Below are 14,910 nucleotides of genomic sequence, written 5' to 3' on the forward strand. Positions count from 1 at the left end.
AATACAAAATAGCAGTCTGCAGTCCAGCTGGCTGCTTTGCTTACAAGGGTTGGCCTTTCCACAGCAAATATTGCTACTAAGAAATATACCTCTAGCTGGTATTAGCTCAGGTTTGCTATGTTTGAAGAAGCCTCTAGCCAGTGATTGCAGAATTAAAATTCATCACACTTTTTAAAATGTGTGTATGGTGTTTTGACCACTTGAAAGATTGGTGTTGAAATGAAATGTCTTTTTAGTCCTAAACTGTAAGGAAAAGAAAGAAATGGGGAAGTCTTTTACAGAGCCATTAAAAAAAAAAACAACACCATAACCTGCAAAATATGTTAAGATATTGTGAAAGGATGTGTGCTGCATGCTCTGTGTGTGAGAAAGCAGAATAGACTGAAGTGGAAAATCTTACTAGTTTTAGGCTGGACACTTCAGCACGCTTGTTGAATCACGTTACCTGGATTTTAGTTGAGATTACTGTAGCACAGAAGAAAGGAATAAAAATGTGACTAAATGGCCCAATTTTCAAAAATAAGATAGTCACTTTTGGGTGGAGACAGACACATTTTTAATTTTGATTCTTTTGTTGCCTTTGAAAATCAGTTTTCTTTATTGTTTGGTGAAGGAAGTTTCCCAAATCAAACAAATGTTGACAGAATCAGGCAGCAGTATGTGAAGTGAAGTTGTGGTTCAACGACACCTTGTAAAAACCTTCCCTAGAGCACAGCAGTGATGTTATAGCTCAGAGAAACAATCTTAAACCCCACTGTAGCCCTACAGATACATTTTTAGAGTTGTGATCTGGGAATTTTTTTGTCCTTAAGGATTGAACCTACAAGAAAATGAACATCAGTGGGATCATCTACTCTTCTGCATTTCATGGAAGATGCACAGTGCCCTTTCAGACTGATTCAGTTGGATAGCAGCATACATCTTCTGTCATTACTTGTCTGTGTGAATTTGGGTCTTCAAATGCTGTTGTACATGTCCAAAAATCTCAGCATTGACTTTTCAAACAAAAGAAAATGTGAGATTCCTTCTGTGGGGGCTGAGCTCCAGGTCTGTTTGAATAGCATCCTTTCTCTGGATGGCAGCTAGTACCTGCTGCCTCAGAATAACATGAGGGACCTTCTGCTATTCTATAGCTTAGTAAAGGTAGATGCGGATGGAGATTTCCTTCCAGCTTGTTGAAAGTTCACAAAGGTTTCTATTCTAGGAGGGGAAAAAAAATTCTTGCTTCTGAGTTTTTTAGGTGCTTTGGGTTTTGTTCTTTTTCTTGTTTGTTGGTGGCTTTTGTTTTGTGGTGGTGGTGGTAGTTTTGTTGGTGTCAGTCAGAACTTCTCAGGGGCTTTCCCCATTTTGAGGGACACTTGGAAACACATGCCATGATTTTTGCTTTTGATCAAGCCACCACCTATTTCATTAGGGTAAGGGAATGGATTGCCAAGTTCCCAATCTCTCAGCTGTCATGCTTTCAACCCTTGTCTGCTTTTTGCTTCAGTTCAGGCCTTTGTGCTTAACTGGGCAGTGATGTATGGAGTGAGTATATAGCCTGTGATTATGTAGACTCTAGCTGGTTTTAATAAGACTTTCTTGCTTTTGGGGTGTTTGCTGGTTCACAGACTACTCAATCCAAGTTTCCATATTCATCTTTGTGCTCACTTGCAAACAGTCAAAGCTGTTTTTATTGGTGACTGACAGCAGTTAGGGCATCCCGTGTTGCTGTAAGACTGGCAGGCTGTTTCTTCCATGGACTGAGCAAATTGCACTTCTGTCTCTGTTACAGTTGGATTGTGACAGCCAGAGCTTTGTACCCGGATGAGGAAGGTCCTCACAGCACACTAGCAGTCTTCTGCTCTTCATTTGTGTTCAAGAGTGTCTTTGTGGAAGTCTGCTCCCTGTCCCACTCTTTTTCCAAGTGTGTTGTTAGTCTTGCAGGAAGGTTGCTTTGTAAGGAAACGAATGCTGTTCCTGTGGGCAGCCTGATGTCTAGTCAGCTTTCAGAAAACCCTGCATGGTTCTTGCCTGTGGTGCCACTGACAGATGAGCCTGAACTAGGGGAAAAGTTGTCAGCTTTTCTAGCTGTCCTCTTGTCACTAGAGTAGTGCTTCCAGAGCTCTGCTTGGTGTGAACTTCAACTCCTCATTTGTGTAATTCATGAACTCTAATGCTGCATTTAATGGCTCCCCTGGGAAAGTTTTACGAATATTTCTTGCTGCCAGGCACAATTTTCCCAATAGCCTTGCCAACATTTTTCTGTAGTACTGGTTCTGTTAGTCCTGGCTCCAGCCCCTGATGTATTACTGTTTTCTTAATGTTTGTGCCTTTCATTTGTTAAAAGATCTTGGAGCTTTTTGATGGATGAGGCTGTAAATCATGACAAGGCCAGGGGTCTCCTCTTCTTTGACCGCTGGGAGGTTAAGTAAGAAAGAAGTTTAGTCAAAATGAGGATATTTTGGCTGTAACTTTCCTTCTGGGACTGAAAACTTCTTGGGGAATGTGTTTTTTTTCACCATGGCATGTGAATAAGTAGAGCCATGAGGCTACAAATGCTAAATTAAATTAATTTAGGGAATTTGCTTGGAGTTCTTGATTTTTTTCTTTCTCACCTCTGCAATGTTACTTAGAAGAATATTTGATGTAATAAAAGGGAAAACACAGGGAGATATTGGGCACCTTGGCATCTTGGAGAGACCATTTCAAAGAGGAGGAAAATCGACAGTAGCATGTCCTGTTGGTCACACTCAGATGTGGCTGTGGATGAGTTTGGTGGGCATATTTTTAGGAAATCCTTTGAAACACTTAACTGTAATTTGTCAAAGAGGCAGCAACACCTCTGCCTTGGCAGGGAATGCTGAGGTCCTTTTTTGTCTCTGCCCAGTGTCAGAGACCCCTTGCTCTTAGTACATCAAAAATGAGCTTCTGCCTGCCCATAAAGGATGTAGTGCCTCTGCCTGTTGTGCTGCCTGTACGGCAGTAAAAGGGAAGAGATATTTTTTTTTTTTTTTTGCCCTGTCCTATAGAGGAGGGTGATCATAAGTCCTTACACTTGAGGTTCAGTTGTTTTTATTCAGGTCTGCTTCAATGGCAGTAGCAAAAAACTCTCCAGTGTGCTGTAGCAGGAGTTGTGCTGAGTCTTGAGGTACCAATGGATTGGAGTGTACGCCTATGTTTTTTCATCTGTAGGTTCTCTCATTTCTGAACACAGGCCAGAAGATGACTCTTCTGGTTTTTTTGGCACTGAAGTATTTCAAGGACCTGAAAAGCTGCCTCTTTCACTACTCACTTGATTTGTTATAGAAAGACAGTAATTTACCTTGGATTTACTACAGGGCTTTCTGCTAAATTACCAGAACTTGAGAAGTTTGCTTTGTGCAAAGTTAACTTTGTTCTCTCCACTCAACCCTAAATAATAAATATGAAAGGTTTATTAAAGCAAGTAAGTAAAACTCCTGGGGCTACAAATTCCACTTCTCACAAGAAATACCTGAAGCCATTCACTTGCTGAACCAAACGAGCAAGTATTGCAGTTCAGAGAGAAACAAATAATTATTTTGTTTAGAGGCTTTCATATCATGATGAGAAAGGAAAAATATTATCTCTGTGAGGGGGAAAATAATTATTGTAATGTGTTTCTGCCCTGCCAGTAAGGCAGTTTTACTTGTTCTTATGTTTAGGTGCTTTTCTCTGATACTGCATAACAGATGCAAGAGTTAGGTAGAAATGCAAATGCTTTGATTACAGAAAGGCTTTTTCTGTATCTGAAGGCTGTCTTGAATGGAGTGTCTCTCATTTGTACTTAAATCAATTGCTGCATTTTTAATATTATGATGTGCTCCATAATGCATATTTAGTTCTGGAAGAATTAACCTGGCATGAGACTGTTGGCAAACTGGCCAGGATGGTGTCCACTTTTAGATCCTGTGTAGCATTTTGCTTTAAGTGGCTAACAAATCTGTGCTAAGATGGCCCAGCCACCCATTTAAAAGGAAAGGTGCTTAGTTCTGGGTTAACTGATAGCTTGTGGGATGAGAAGCTTGCTATTTAAGACAATAGTTAAAAGGTGAAGATTTCATCTCCCTCCTTCCTTATGCATGAGGCTTTTCCAGTAATACTAATATTTTATTGTTGAAGCATTTTGCTGATAAATGAATATCAAATCTCAAGAAATGAGACTTTTAAATCCATCAAATGACAAGTACTTAGAGCTAGCCTTTCAGGAAAGTTTTGATGCATTATAGAAACCAATGAAAGCCTGCCTGAAAACATGGCAAACTGAGTGAAAGGAGTAGAAGATGGAAACTTCTTTCTCCTTCAGTAATGACCATGCTTTTAACGGTCATTAGAAAATACCTTTCTGCACAACCTCCCTGAGACTGTGAGCAAAGTTTTATTCAAAACGAGTAGGAAAGCTAATAACCTCTGTCCCAAAATGTTTTACTTCCCTATTCCCCTCTCAAGTGCATACTGGGAGCTCTTGTTTTGTCCTTGAACCTCTGAATCTGTGTGTGTGGTAGGTTTTTTTTTTTTTTTTCTTCTGAGGCATCTTTATTTTCTGAAATTTTGCTCACATACAAAAGTAATCTGTTTGTGTGTCTAGGAACAGCTAGATTACTTTAGATTACTTTCCCTGTTTGTGAAGAACACAGTTTGGCAAGTCAAGAGCAGTGGTGTGTGATGCTAACGGTGGGCAGACTCAAACTGGAAGTGTTTGTATTGACTTCTTGATGTCTTTGGCACAAAAGTGGCTTGGATGTGAAATAGCCTCAGTTTTGTGAAAACAAAATGTCCTCTGTTGTTTTTTGTCTGTTGTTTATCCTCACTCCTTTAATATTTCAAAAAAAGCCATAAAGGACTGACAGATTACAAGTTGCATGAAATATCAAAGTAATTATTTACACTTTTGTGCTGCTTTGTGCAGACATGAAACAATAAATACCCATAAAGTCTCAGAAGTGACACCCATACAGCTGGGGATTCGCAATTCCTCATGTGCTGGGGTTTGCTTCTCCTGCTTGTAGCTTTATGCTAATATGTGATATTCCTGCATTTGGTTTTAAGTAAGCTCCAAGGGCTTAACTGGGTCTATAAAGCAGCGTCTGCTGGAAGCCAAATTGAGGTGAGATGCTGCAGCTCATGTGTCTAGAGTTGGCTGTGGGGTGGGGAGGAACAACCTTTTCTTGCAGGGCCTTTGGTGATCACTGAATCTTGGTGATGCATATGGCTGCTGCCTCAGGGGACTTGTGGGGAGCACAACTTCTAGTCTGTAATCTCTTAGGCTGTGTCGTGATGTGGCTTTCTTCCTTGACCTGTCCAAATAATTGAGGCAGTAGCTGCTTGTCACTCCAGGCAATTGTCAGGCACAAAATGATTTGTTCCCTCTGGCTTGCATTCGGTAGACCGGTGAGGTTGTTGTGCAGTCATCAAACACTTGAGCTTAAATCCTGGAATCCCTCTTACTCTCAGATGAGATTCAAACACCTTGCTGCTTAAAATATCCTAGAGGATTTTATTGCCGTGTTAGTAGAACAAATCTAGTGGTGTGGTTGTTGGGTTTGTTTGTTTGTTTTTAATTTACTGTCCTAAATTACTGAAGAGTCAGAGTCTGATGGGAAGAGTGATAAAATGCCAGATTACACAAATGCAAGGATTCATGTGTGGGCACTTGCATCAAGTCTGTGGCTGAACTGTTCCACTGTTTAAAATGTGATACTTGAATCTAAATGACTGTAATTCACTGTCTTTAAACAGGGAGAACGTGAGCTCGAGGAAGGAGGTGTTGAAACGCGCTTGACTCAAGAGAACCCTGGGAAGAAGGAGGGTGGAAAGAGAGAGATGATAACCCCGGCTCTGAGAGAAGTGCTCACAAAACAAGGTGGGGCTCTGCAAAGACCAGGTGGTGGACCAGGCTTTGAAGTCTTAATGCTAGGCTTTCAACAGAGCAAGTGAAAGGTGGTGTTATTTATGTTAAAAATATTGCTCTGGACCCTCAGTCATAATAGGCTCTAACCAGAGGCAGGACAGAGCTTAGGTAGGGGCTGTTTATACCTGATTGTTACGGGGGAAGAATCTAAAGCGTGATGCACACTAAAACATATGGAGAGTATATCAGAGTTGAGAGAGTTTAATGTTTCTGCTAAGGCAACTTCTGAGAGAAAATGGTAGTCCAGCATGCCCCTAGCTCCCAGAGTGTGGGTTTCTCAAAGAATATTTAAAGATCAGCTTTGCACCTCTATTTTGCATTTTAGGCCCCTGCTTTTATTTCAGTTTCAAACTCTGATTTTGTTACTGAAACCTTATTTCCAGAAGTGGAAGTAGTTCAAACCAACAGTCCACTAGATGATTAGATCAGTAGCTGTCTAATGAGCTGTAGAGGACAGTTTTAATGAACTTAATGCCTTTTTTTAAAACAAAGGACAAGCATAATAAGAGCCAGACTGACAGCCCTGCAGTTCAGAAGCCTCAATTCTGAGTGGCAGAGCCAGGGGAAGGGTGATGTGAGCTTCCCTGTGCTACTCACTTGGAGACTAATGGGAGTTTAGTCTTAATTTCTTTTATTTCTTAGGATGAGTGTGCTCAGTTTTCTTGCTTGCTAAATCAGTAGTATCTCTCCTGATGCTTCTGAGAACACGCTTCTGGTTATTGCAGTGGTGGCATCTTGCTACAGAGCTGGGCTCTGAAGTTTTAATCATGACCTGTATGAGTCCAGCAGGTGTGGGATCCCAACACCTTTGCTCACAGGATCATGACCATTCTTTGGCCTAAGCTTTTGGCCTAAGTCACCAGGTGACTGGTGGTGTTTTCTGCCATGAAGCATCTGACATGTTTGGTTACTGGGTTTTTTTTCATTAACCTTAGCACAGTTATAAAACAGAGCCTTTATTTTGATTCATAGTCTGAAGGAATAAAGCAAAGACTTAGAAAGGAGCGGTAGTTACCCTGCCTCCTCTTCATGCCCATAGTACAGTGGTGGTGCTGCTGGCTGTGACCAGTGGAGGGATTGTAGGATGCTGGTTCAATAAATCTTTTCAGCTTCAATTCTGAAGGCTGTAACATGGTGGCAGTTACACTGCAGCATGCTGCAGAGCATCTGGGACACTATTACAGCCTTTTATTTAGTTACTACTGTCTGTGTTTTGATTCAGAAATCTAATTGTTTTATCTGCCTGCAAGGAAGTTTAGGGCATCAGTAGATTTAACTAGCAGGCCTGGGGGAGTGGGCTGCTGGAAACATGGCTGTCTAGAAATGGGCAGTGGGGAGGTAAGTGTGTTTGTGTGCTGCAAGTCCCCTGGTTTGAGAGGTTAGAGGGGCTACTGACTCCGTGGAAGGGTGCACAGAGTGCCCCAGACACCTCAGTTTGCTTTGAGGCACAGGAACCCTAGGTGGACTGTGGAGACTGCCTGTGGTACTGAGTTCTGAGAGGGTGGCTTTCAGCACACTGCCCTGGCTTTTTTGTGGTGCAGGGCTCTGTGCTGGCTCTGCCTTGTGCTGTGGTAGTTAGGATGTTTCACACTGGTTTGCTTTCTTATCCAGTCTGTATTGGTTTGGTTTTGGGAGTGAATGAAACTGTGGTTTTCTAATGGTATATAAAAAGTGGTCATTTGGAAAATTACAACAGTGCGAGAGGGAAAGTCACCTTCCTACCATAATTTTTTTGACACAAAAGGCAAGCTCCCCAGAGAACTCAGATTTCCTTGTGATGTTCCAGGGAACAGGAATTTATTATCCATATAAGCAGATGTGTTTCTTCCTTCCTTCAATATTCAGGGTGATGCCAATATTGTATCAGCTAGTAGGTTCTACTTATGTAAATCTGCAGTTACAAAGATTTAAAACTGTTGTATTTGTGTCACCACTGCCTCTTGCAGGCACAGCCCTCCCTTCCTTTCCTGTGCTGCTCACCTAACTCTTTAATGGTCATTCAGCAGTGAAGAAAAGCTGCCTTTCTTTTTCACATCGTATAATGTTTTCTTTCTGCAAATAACACACCAAGACAGGCTTATGTGGTTATAAAAATAAAACAACTCCCTTCTTCCCTCAGCAGCGTTCCCCTCAAAATAACAAGTGCAAGGTAGTCAAAAGATAATCTTATTTATTTAGCAACAACTGATTGCTTTGGGTGTAAGTTCAGTGACTTTTCAACATTATCCCTGAGGGCACAATTAGCCCAAGAGGAGGGAAAACCAGTGCTAGTGATTCAGGAGAAAGCTGCTCTTTTAAATTGTAGTTGCATAACAGAAGTTTGCCTTTGAACAGCATCTCTCCAGGATATTGTAATGCTCACTCTTCTTACTTTGATTCACCTTCAGACAAATTTACCTTCCAGTAGGTAAACTGCATATTGCCTAAACAATAGTTTTATTTTAGCAGTGGTATTGAATTTCAGCTAAATATAGCCTCACCTACTGGGTTGTATAGATGTTAGTCCTCATAGTTGCTTGGTTGCAAACACCTTTATAAAAGATGCTCTGTAACAATTGCTTTTTAAAGTCATAGCCAATATTGTGTTGTGAGAAAATACTGATTCCCTTTCCAACAGTGTTCAGTCTTGCATGAAATACAAATACAGCGCAAACTATTTAATGCCTCCAAGTAACAAGTATAGTGGGAGAGAGGAGTTGCTAGTTTGAAGCGTTTGGCTGTGTGTTATATTTGCAGTGGTACCATTTTGCTGTGTTAATACCTTAGCAATTTCATCTGTTTAGATGTCATGAAATAAACTGAAAATAGAAACAAACTTTTCACATTAATGTTTTTTGTGATGATTAGTTAGATACAGCCTAACATGTTTATATTTGCTTTCTGCTGTTGTGTGGATTCTTGAAACAATCCCTGCTGGGCTGAAAGTTGTGGGTATTTTTTTGGGGGTGGTGGTGTGGTGTGTGGTTGTTGGGGTTTTTTTTTGGTTTTTTTTTTTTGCTTGGCCTGGTTAGCAGGAGGATTCTGTACATGGTGAAGTTTGCCTTTCCAGAGCTGCTGATTTTTCAGGAAATGCATTTAAATCCTTTTTAGCTTCAGGGGCCATCTGAAGCTGCTGTTTTAATAGGAAAGATGACTGAAAAAAAAACCCCACCCTAGTATGAATCCACTGGGGTTCCTTCAGTGTCCCCTCTATCAACTGTGCTTATTTTAACAGTACAAAATCTTGACTGTCTTTGTTTTCCTGCTGCTATAAAGTCAGTACAGCAATAGTGCAGACCTGTGCTCTATTTGGGTTGTTAACTATCTTTAGTCTTAACTACTCTTTGATTTTCCAAATGTTTTATTGATAGCAATGGTCAGACTGAAAGCCAAACTCAAACTGACATGCCAAATGTGAAAGCAAAGACTGGTAGTTGGGGTAATCATGGTTTTACTGCAGCTGACTTCATGAAATATTTGAAGGTCAAACATGATATTGCCCAGTGACAGCCAGTTTCATCGTCCTCATCAAGCTACAGTTGTGTTTAGCAGGGTTTCAGGTCATCTTTGATGGGCTTCTCCTAAATGTGCAGGAATAAACTGAGAAAAAACAAACCCAGATCCCTGAAGAGCTGATTGTTTGCTTAGGAGATTCCAAGGACCTGGATTTCTTAAGCAATTCATGACATGTATTTCCGACATGCTCTTTGCTTTGTTCTTTTCTACTGTAGCACTATTAAAGCTGTGTGTTTCGTGGTAGGCAGTGCATTGGGAATAGATTAATGATACCCAAAGACTGACTCCACTGACATTGTGTAAATTATTCTGTGGTGTTGCTGCTACTACAGGTGCAGTTTTGCTGCAGTCCAGTTGGATTGTTCTGTCTTTACTGGTTAAGCAAGCCTACAATTTAGCACCAGGGTGTCCAGGATACTTCTATTTTACTTGTATCCAAAGGCAAGTGGTATTGAGGAGACAGCTTGTATCTGAAGTAGTACAGGCTGCTTCAGTAACCACTCATTTTCATGCTTTGACTTCATGGTTGATAAAGACACACTTTGATCAGTGTTTTTCAGTATGTATGGGCAATCGGGAGGCTGACATCAGAAAAATATTGAAGACTGGGCTTTTCAAGTGCTTACCAGCCTTGTTTGAAATCAAATTTTTGAAAGTACTTGGTGGTTTTTGCTGTCCGTTCTTTGACTGAGGTTTCCAGTGTCTGCAGCTCTGAGCTCTTGACAGTCTCAGCTTGGCTCACTGTGCTGAGCTTTCTGAGTGTCCAGACTTTAGAAATGAGATCCACTGTACAAAGATGTTGCACAGATATTGGTGCTGCTGGATGTATAATTTTGCAGGCCATGTGCTAAAATGTTTGCGTCCATCTTTGGGATTTGGTGTGCTTTATATACAGCTAGGAAACTCCAGGTGGCACTAGCAGCTCGCAGCTGGGCCAGGGATTGGTAACGCTGGTGCAGTCCCTGAATGAGCCACATTATTCAGATATTGCCCATGAGAAGACTGAAAATTAGTTTGAAAAAGAGAAAACTGTTCTTAAGCAAGCAGAATAAATACAATGACTGAAACCAGATGAAGTTAAGCATCCTAAACTTTCTTGTAGTTCCTTAGAAAATGTCTGTGTAAATAAACAGCAACTACATGGTTAAAGGGGAAGAATCCAGGAAGCAGAAGATGCTGAAGTCTCACAGTGTGGACGCTGCCAAGAGCTGGTGGTGAGCTGACTCCAATACTAATTTGCTGGCACCGATGTAGGAGCTTATCAGGAGCAGAGTAGATGGCACAAGCTTGGTTTTGCGGGCCTGATTCTTCCCTTGTGTAGTTGCTGGAGTTGGTAGAATTACTACATGTATAATAGGGGAAAATAAGCATAAATGCATTTATATTTGAAGTGCATTGTTGGTTTTTTTTTTTGATTTTGGAAGGGCTTTGGAGGTTATTGGTCTTTGAAATTAAGTCGATTAAGCTGGAACAAAATTTAAGATACAGTCAGGCAAGGATAAAATTTGCTGTCCTTTTTTCATAACATGAGTTTCACCGAACAAGGGGATAGTTTATGCAAATGGAAATGTGGAGAAAGAAATGTGCCTGGAATGACTGAGAGAGAGCAGCTCAATAAAACACAAACAAAAAGAAGACTTTGTCTGTAGCAACTTGTAGTTCTATTACTCTGGGTACTTGAGGTGAGAGGAGGTCTCAAGAACTTGCAGTTGATTTGGGGGATGGATTAAGATGGGATGGCCTACCGTGGTGTTGATGACCATGGCCTTCCTTCTATAAGACATGCTTTGCTGTGGTTGCTACTAGTGGAGGTCACTAACATGACCCGTTCATGGCAAACATTTTGCAACAGCTCAGCAAATGGTCTGGCTTACCACATGGCCTTTTGACAAAGGTGCCAGATACAAAAGGCTTTTCTTGGTTTTCTTCAGTATCTATTGATAGAGGTAAAAATATCAGGGTGTCTCTGGCTGTATTTGTCAAAGGCATAATTTGACAACAAGTTATGTATTTGAATATTGGAGGTTTTATATTCCTACTGCCCAGGCAGTTCTGTACTGCAAAGGAAAAGGTGCTCTTGGGTTAAAATGGACATCTGGGTGTAAGTGAAAAGCCAGATTTTAAGAATTTTTAGATCTTTTATGATCAGCTGTTGAGGCTGGATTTTATTATAGCTACTGGCATTCCCACCCTTGAACTCTGCCAGTCTCATTTTCTTGATACTAGATTTGCTGAAGCAGCTATATTTCTTTCACTAACCTTAGTAGGCTTTTACTATGTGTTAAAAATGTTCAAGATGGCTTTTGTTTTGTGTACAATGAAAAGGATCTGGTGCAGCATTTCAGCAGCCCCACTGAAAGACCACACTTTTCATCCGTTCTGGAACGATAGCATTTTTCCATACAAGGTACAGTCCCGCAATCCTTTCTTGTGTTCTCACTCCTACTTTGGGCTCATGGAAGCAAGTCCTTCCACAAATCACGAGCATTTTGTGCTTTAAGAGTACTTTTTTTTTGAAAAAGAAGAAAAACCCTAAAGTAGGTCTTGATGCGCTTTGCAAGGTTTTATTGAAGATTGAGCAGTGCTAGGAATGAAACTGGAGGTTTCTTCTATCGCGCTTGGGCAATCTGAGTAATTCTACTTCTTTCTACATTTGCATAAAATATTGATATAATTTGAACAGGTTCCTTTTACAATGGCATTTCTAGTTCGTTTTCCTTACTAATTTTTAAGCTTTAGTCAGAACATTGTCTTCGCAGTGGCTCAAGTGCATCAGTAGTATTACAACTTTCAAAATGATCCTTGAAGTGGTGGTGGTGGATTACTGCTCTGTCTCTGACCTTCAGCTCTGGCCCTTTTAAACTGTACTCTTGCAAAACAGCAGAAAATTGGAAACTTTTTCTCTGTAAACATTCTCCTAGTGTGAAGTTCCCCTTTCTGCACTGAGTTTCAGCTTTAACACATAATCATTGCTTCAGCCCAGAGGGCTTTTTAAGGAGATTGCTTGGTAGAACCACACTTACTTGTCAGCTGTATGTCGCTCTTGGAAGAAAAGCATTCTGAAAGTCGTTGGAGGTTGTGAAGCACAAGATGACATCAGATTGGCTTTTACCAAGCTTATGGTGACTGCACTCTTAGAGAAGGATGGCTAAGTCATGTATGTTTTTGGGGATTTTTTTTCTTTTTCAACCACTATCTACTTCATTTTTTCATAATTAAATCTTCTGCTTTGTGCTTTCAAAGTCTTCTGTTGCAACAAGATTTGGGTGGTATAGGCATCTGAACTGGAAGGTGCCTTTGGGTTTTCTTCCGGATGTTTTGCCATGTTGGGATAGTCAGCAATCTTTGAAAGCTGTTCAGTGACGCTTTCTTACAGGTGCATATATTATTTTTTTTAGACTGTGTGGGTATCACGGCACTGCTTCCGCTATGGACAATTGAAGTTGTAGTAATTTGGTTTATCTTACATGTTCTGTTTTCAAAATTAAAATGGCATAATTGCTCACATGGATGTAATTCATTAATATTTGGGAGCTTAGAAAGACTTGCTAAGTGTATGGCGCTGGTGAACTAGCAAAACATGATCGGAATACCTTGATATCGTGGAATGTGACATGGATAAATAGCAGTGTTCTGTCTCTGGCTGAGAGCTCAGTAGGGTCCCTTGATGAATTCTTTGAATTTCAGGTAAAGGACTTCTAAAACTATTATATACATGATAGTTGAAATGCTGCAATGTAGTTTGAAACGGTTACAGAACAGTTTTGTCCCAGACAATGAAGCAGTCACAATCTGTGACACTGGCCATCTCTTTGGTTAAAAGTCTGCCTGTGGTCTATTAAATTCCAGTTGGATTGTCAGGGTGAGCAATCGCCAAATGTTTATCAGCTTAGTGTTATTGCCTGATAATACTAATTTCACACAAAAGCTTGTTTAAAAGCTTAATTCATGTCTTGTTATAGTAAAAATGACACTTAATTTCAGTGAAGTTTGGCAGGCTTCTAGGTCGTTCAAAATTCATCATCTAGCTCAGGATCAACTAATTCACAGACTTCAGATTAGACATTCTTGTGCCTCTAATAAGGAGTTGAGCTGATTATTATGAGCCTACTTAAAATTTAAGGAATTCTTTGAATATTAGGCTGTAGAAATAATAAATGGATTGGGTTTTTTCAGCCTTTAATATCTGAAGGTACATAGGGACTGTGAGCAATGTCCCATCAGGGCAACACACTGCATTGTTTGGAAAGTGGTGTATCCAGTATTTACTGAGTTATTGCTCACAAGTAATATGCCCTAAGAGCAAAAAGTTGAATGTGTTCACAGTGAGCCCTGGCATGCATAGGTACAGACTTCTGGTCCATGAGTAAGATATGATTCAACCACCGTTTGCCTTGGCAGAGCCACAGTGAAGTTGTGGCAAAGCTGATGGAAGAGATGAGCTATCCTGAGCTTTCCAAAGGGTTGTTCAGCAGAAGCTACAATGTGGACCCTCAGACTGCTCTTGAACATGTTTTCTGACGTTTGGTTTAAAACTTAGCACTGCTTGGTTCTTGCCTTAACCCTTTGTACTTTCTTCTAGCCCAGACTGGTTTGCTGCCTGTGTTACTGGCCAGCAGTAAAGCAATACTTGAAGAAACAGGCTTTGCAGAGGTGGGAGGACTCTGCTTAGCTGTGGTAGATGTGTGAAAAGTGTTCAGCCGTGGTCACTGTCCCTGACCAATTTATTTAATTTCCAAATCTGAAAAAGCATGGCATTGCTAGTGTTCACTGTAATGGCTTAGCAGGGTAACCATGCTTTTTACAAGAGTTACCAATGAGGTGAAGACCCAAGTTCAACAGCTTCATACAGTGGTTTTAAGAAGTTCTGCAAGTATATGCTGTTTCTTCCTGTAACCATAGCTGTGACTCCTGGCAGCAGTGAACAAGATGAGTAAACCCCTGCTCATCACTAAAGCTGGCTGAAGTTTGTAAGACTGTTTTGATGTTGAACGTGTACAATTTTTTTTGGCCTTTAAAGGAAGCCGTGGGTGCTCCACATGGTGGAAGTTGATTTAAGTAACTTAAGAGAAAATGCTGCAGCTTTGGGCTCCGGAGCTTGGCACCTTGCTCAGTTTAGCTGCTTCCTCTCTTTCCCTTAAACAACTCTGCAGCCGATCTGGGCAAGCGTGTCCTATTTCCAATTTAATTTTAATCTAAAACTCATTTTAAAGCAGCCATATTACTTCCACTGACAAGTGATCTGTGAGAGAATAATCTTACGTGAATGCTGTTGCTGGCTTCTGAAAAATGGAAAAAAAGGCTGGGGCTGTGCTGGTTGACACCAGCTGAGCCTGGCTTGGACAGCTGTATTAAAGGGAGGAGGAACGCAGCACCCTTTTCAATGCTTGTCAAGAAGTCCTGTAAGGACATGAATTTTAGCAGCATGGGCAGGTCTCAGCTGAGATTACACATTGCTGGACAAGCCTGTTGGCAAAGAAATGCTTGAGAAATAGGCAGGACAG

The 14,910-nt window shown here is 40.8% G+C and overlaps 1 protein-coding gene across 6 annotated transcripts in view; it reads left to right on the plus strand.

The window, feature by feature from the left end:
• TYW1B (tRNA-yW synthesizing protein 1 homolog B) overlaps positions 1-14,910 on the plus strand; it is a 105,758-nt gene that overhangs the window by 14,641 nt on the left and 76,207 nt on the right. For 4 of the 6 annotated variants that reach the window (XM_080387677.1, XM_080387675.1, XM_080387674.1 and 1 more), the window contains exon 8: positions 5,740-5,863. The exons of 1 other annotated variant lie outside the window; for it this stretch is intronic. In XM_080387677.1, the coding sequence (XP_080243803.1) occupies positions 5,740-5,863 (124 nt within the window). Of the gene's footprint in view, positions 1-5,739; positions 5,864-14,910 lie in introns of those variants that run through there. One more of the 6 variants, XM_080387679.1, reaches the window with a different exon arrangement.

Source organism: Falco punctatus (genome assembly GCF_963210335.1).
Source record: "Falco punctatus genome assembly, chromosome: 1".
NCBI lineage: Eukaryota > Metazoa > Chordata > Aves > Falconiformes > Falconidae > Falco > Falco punctatus.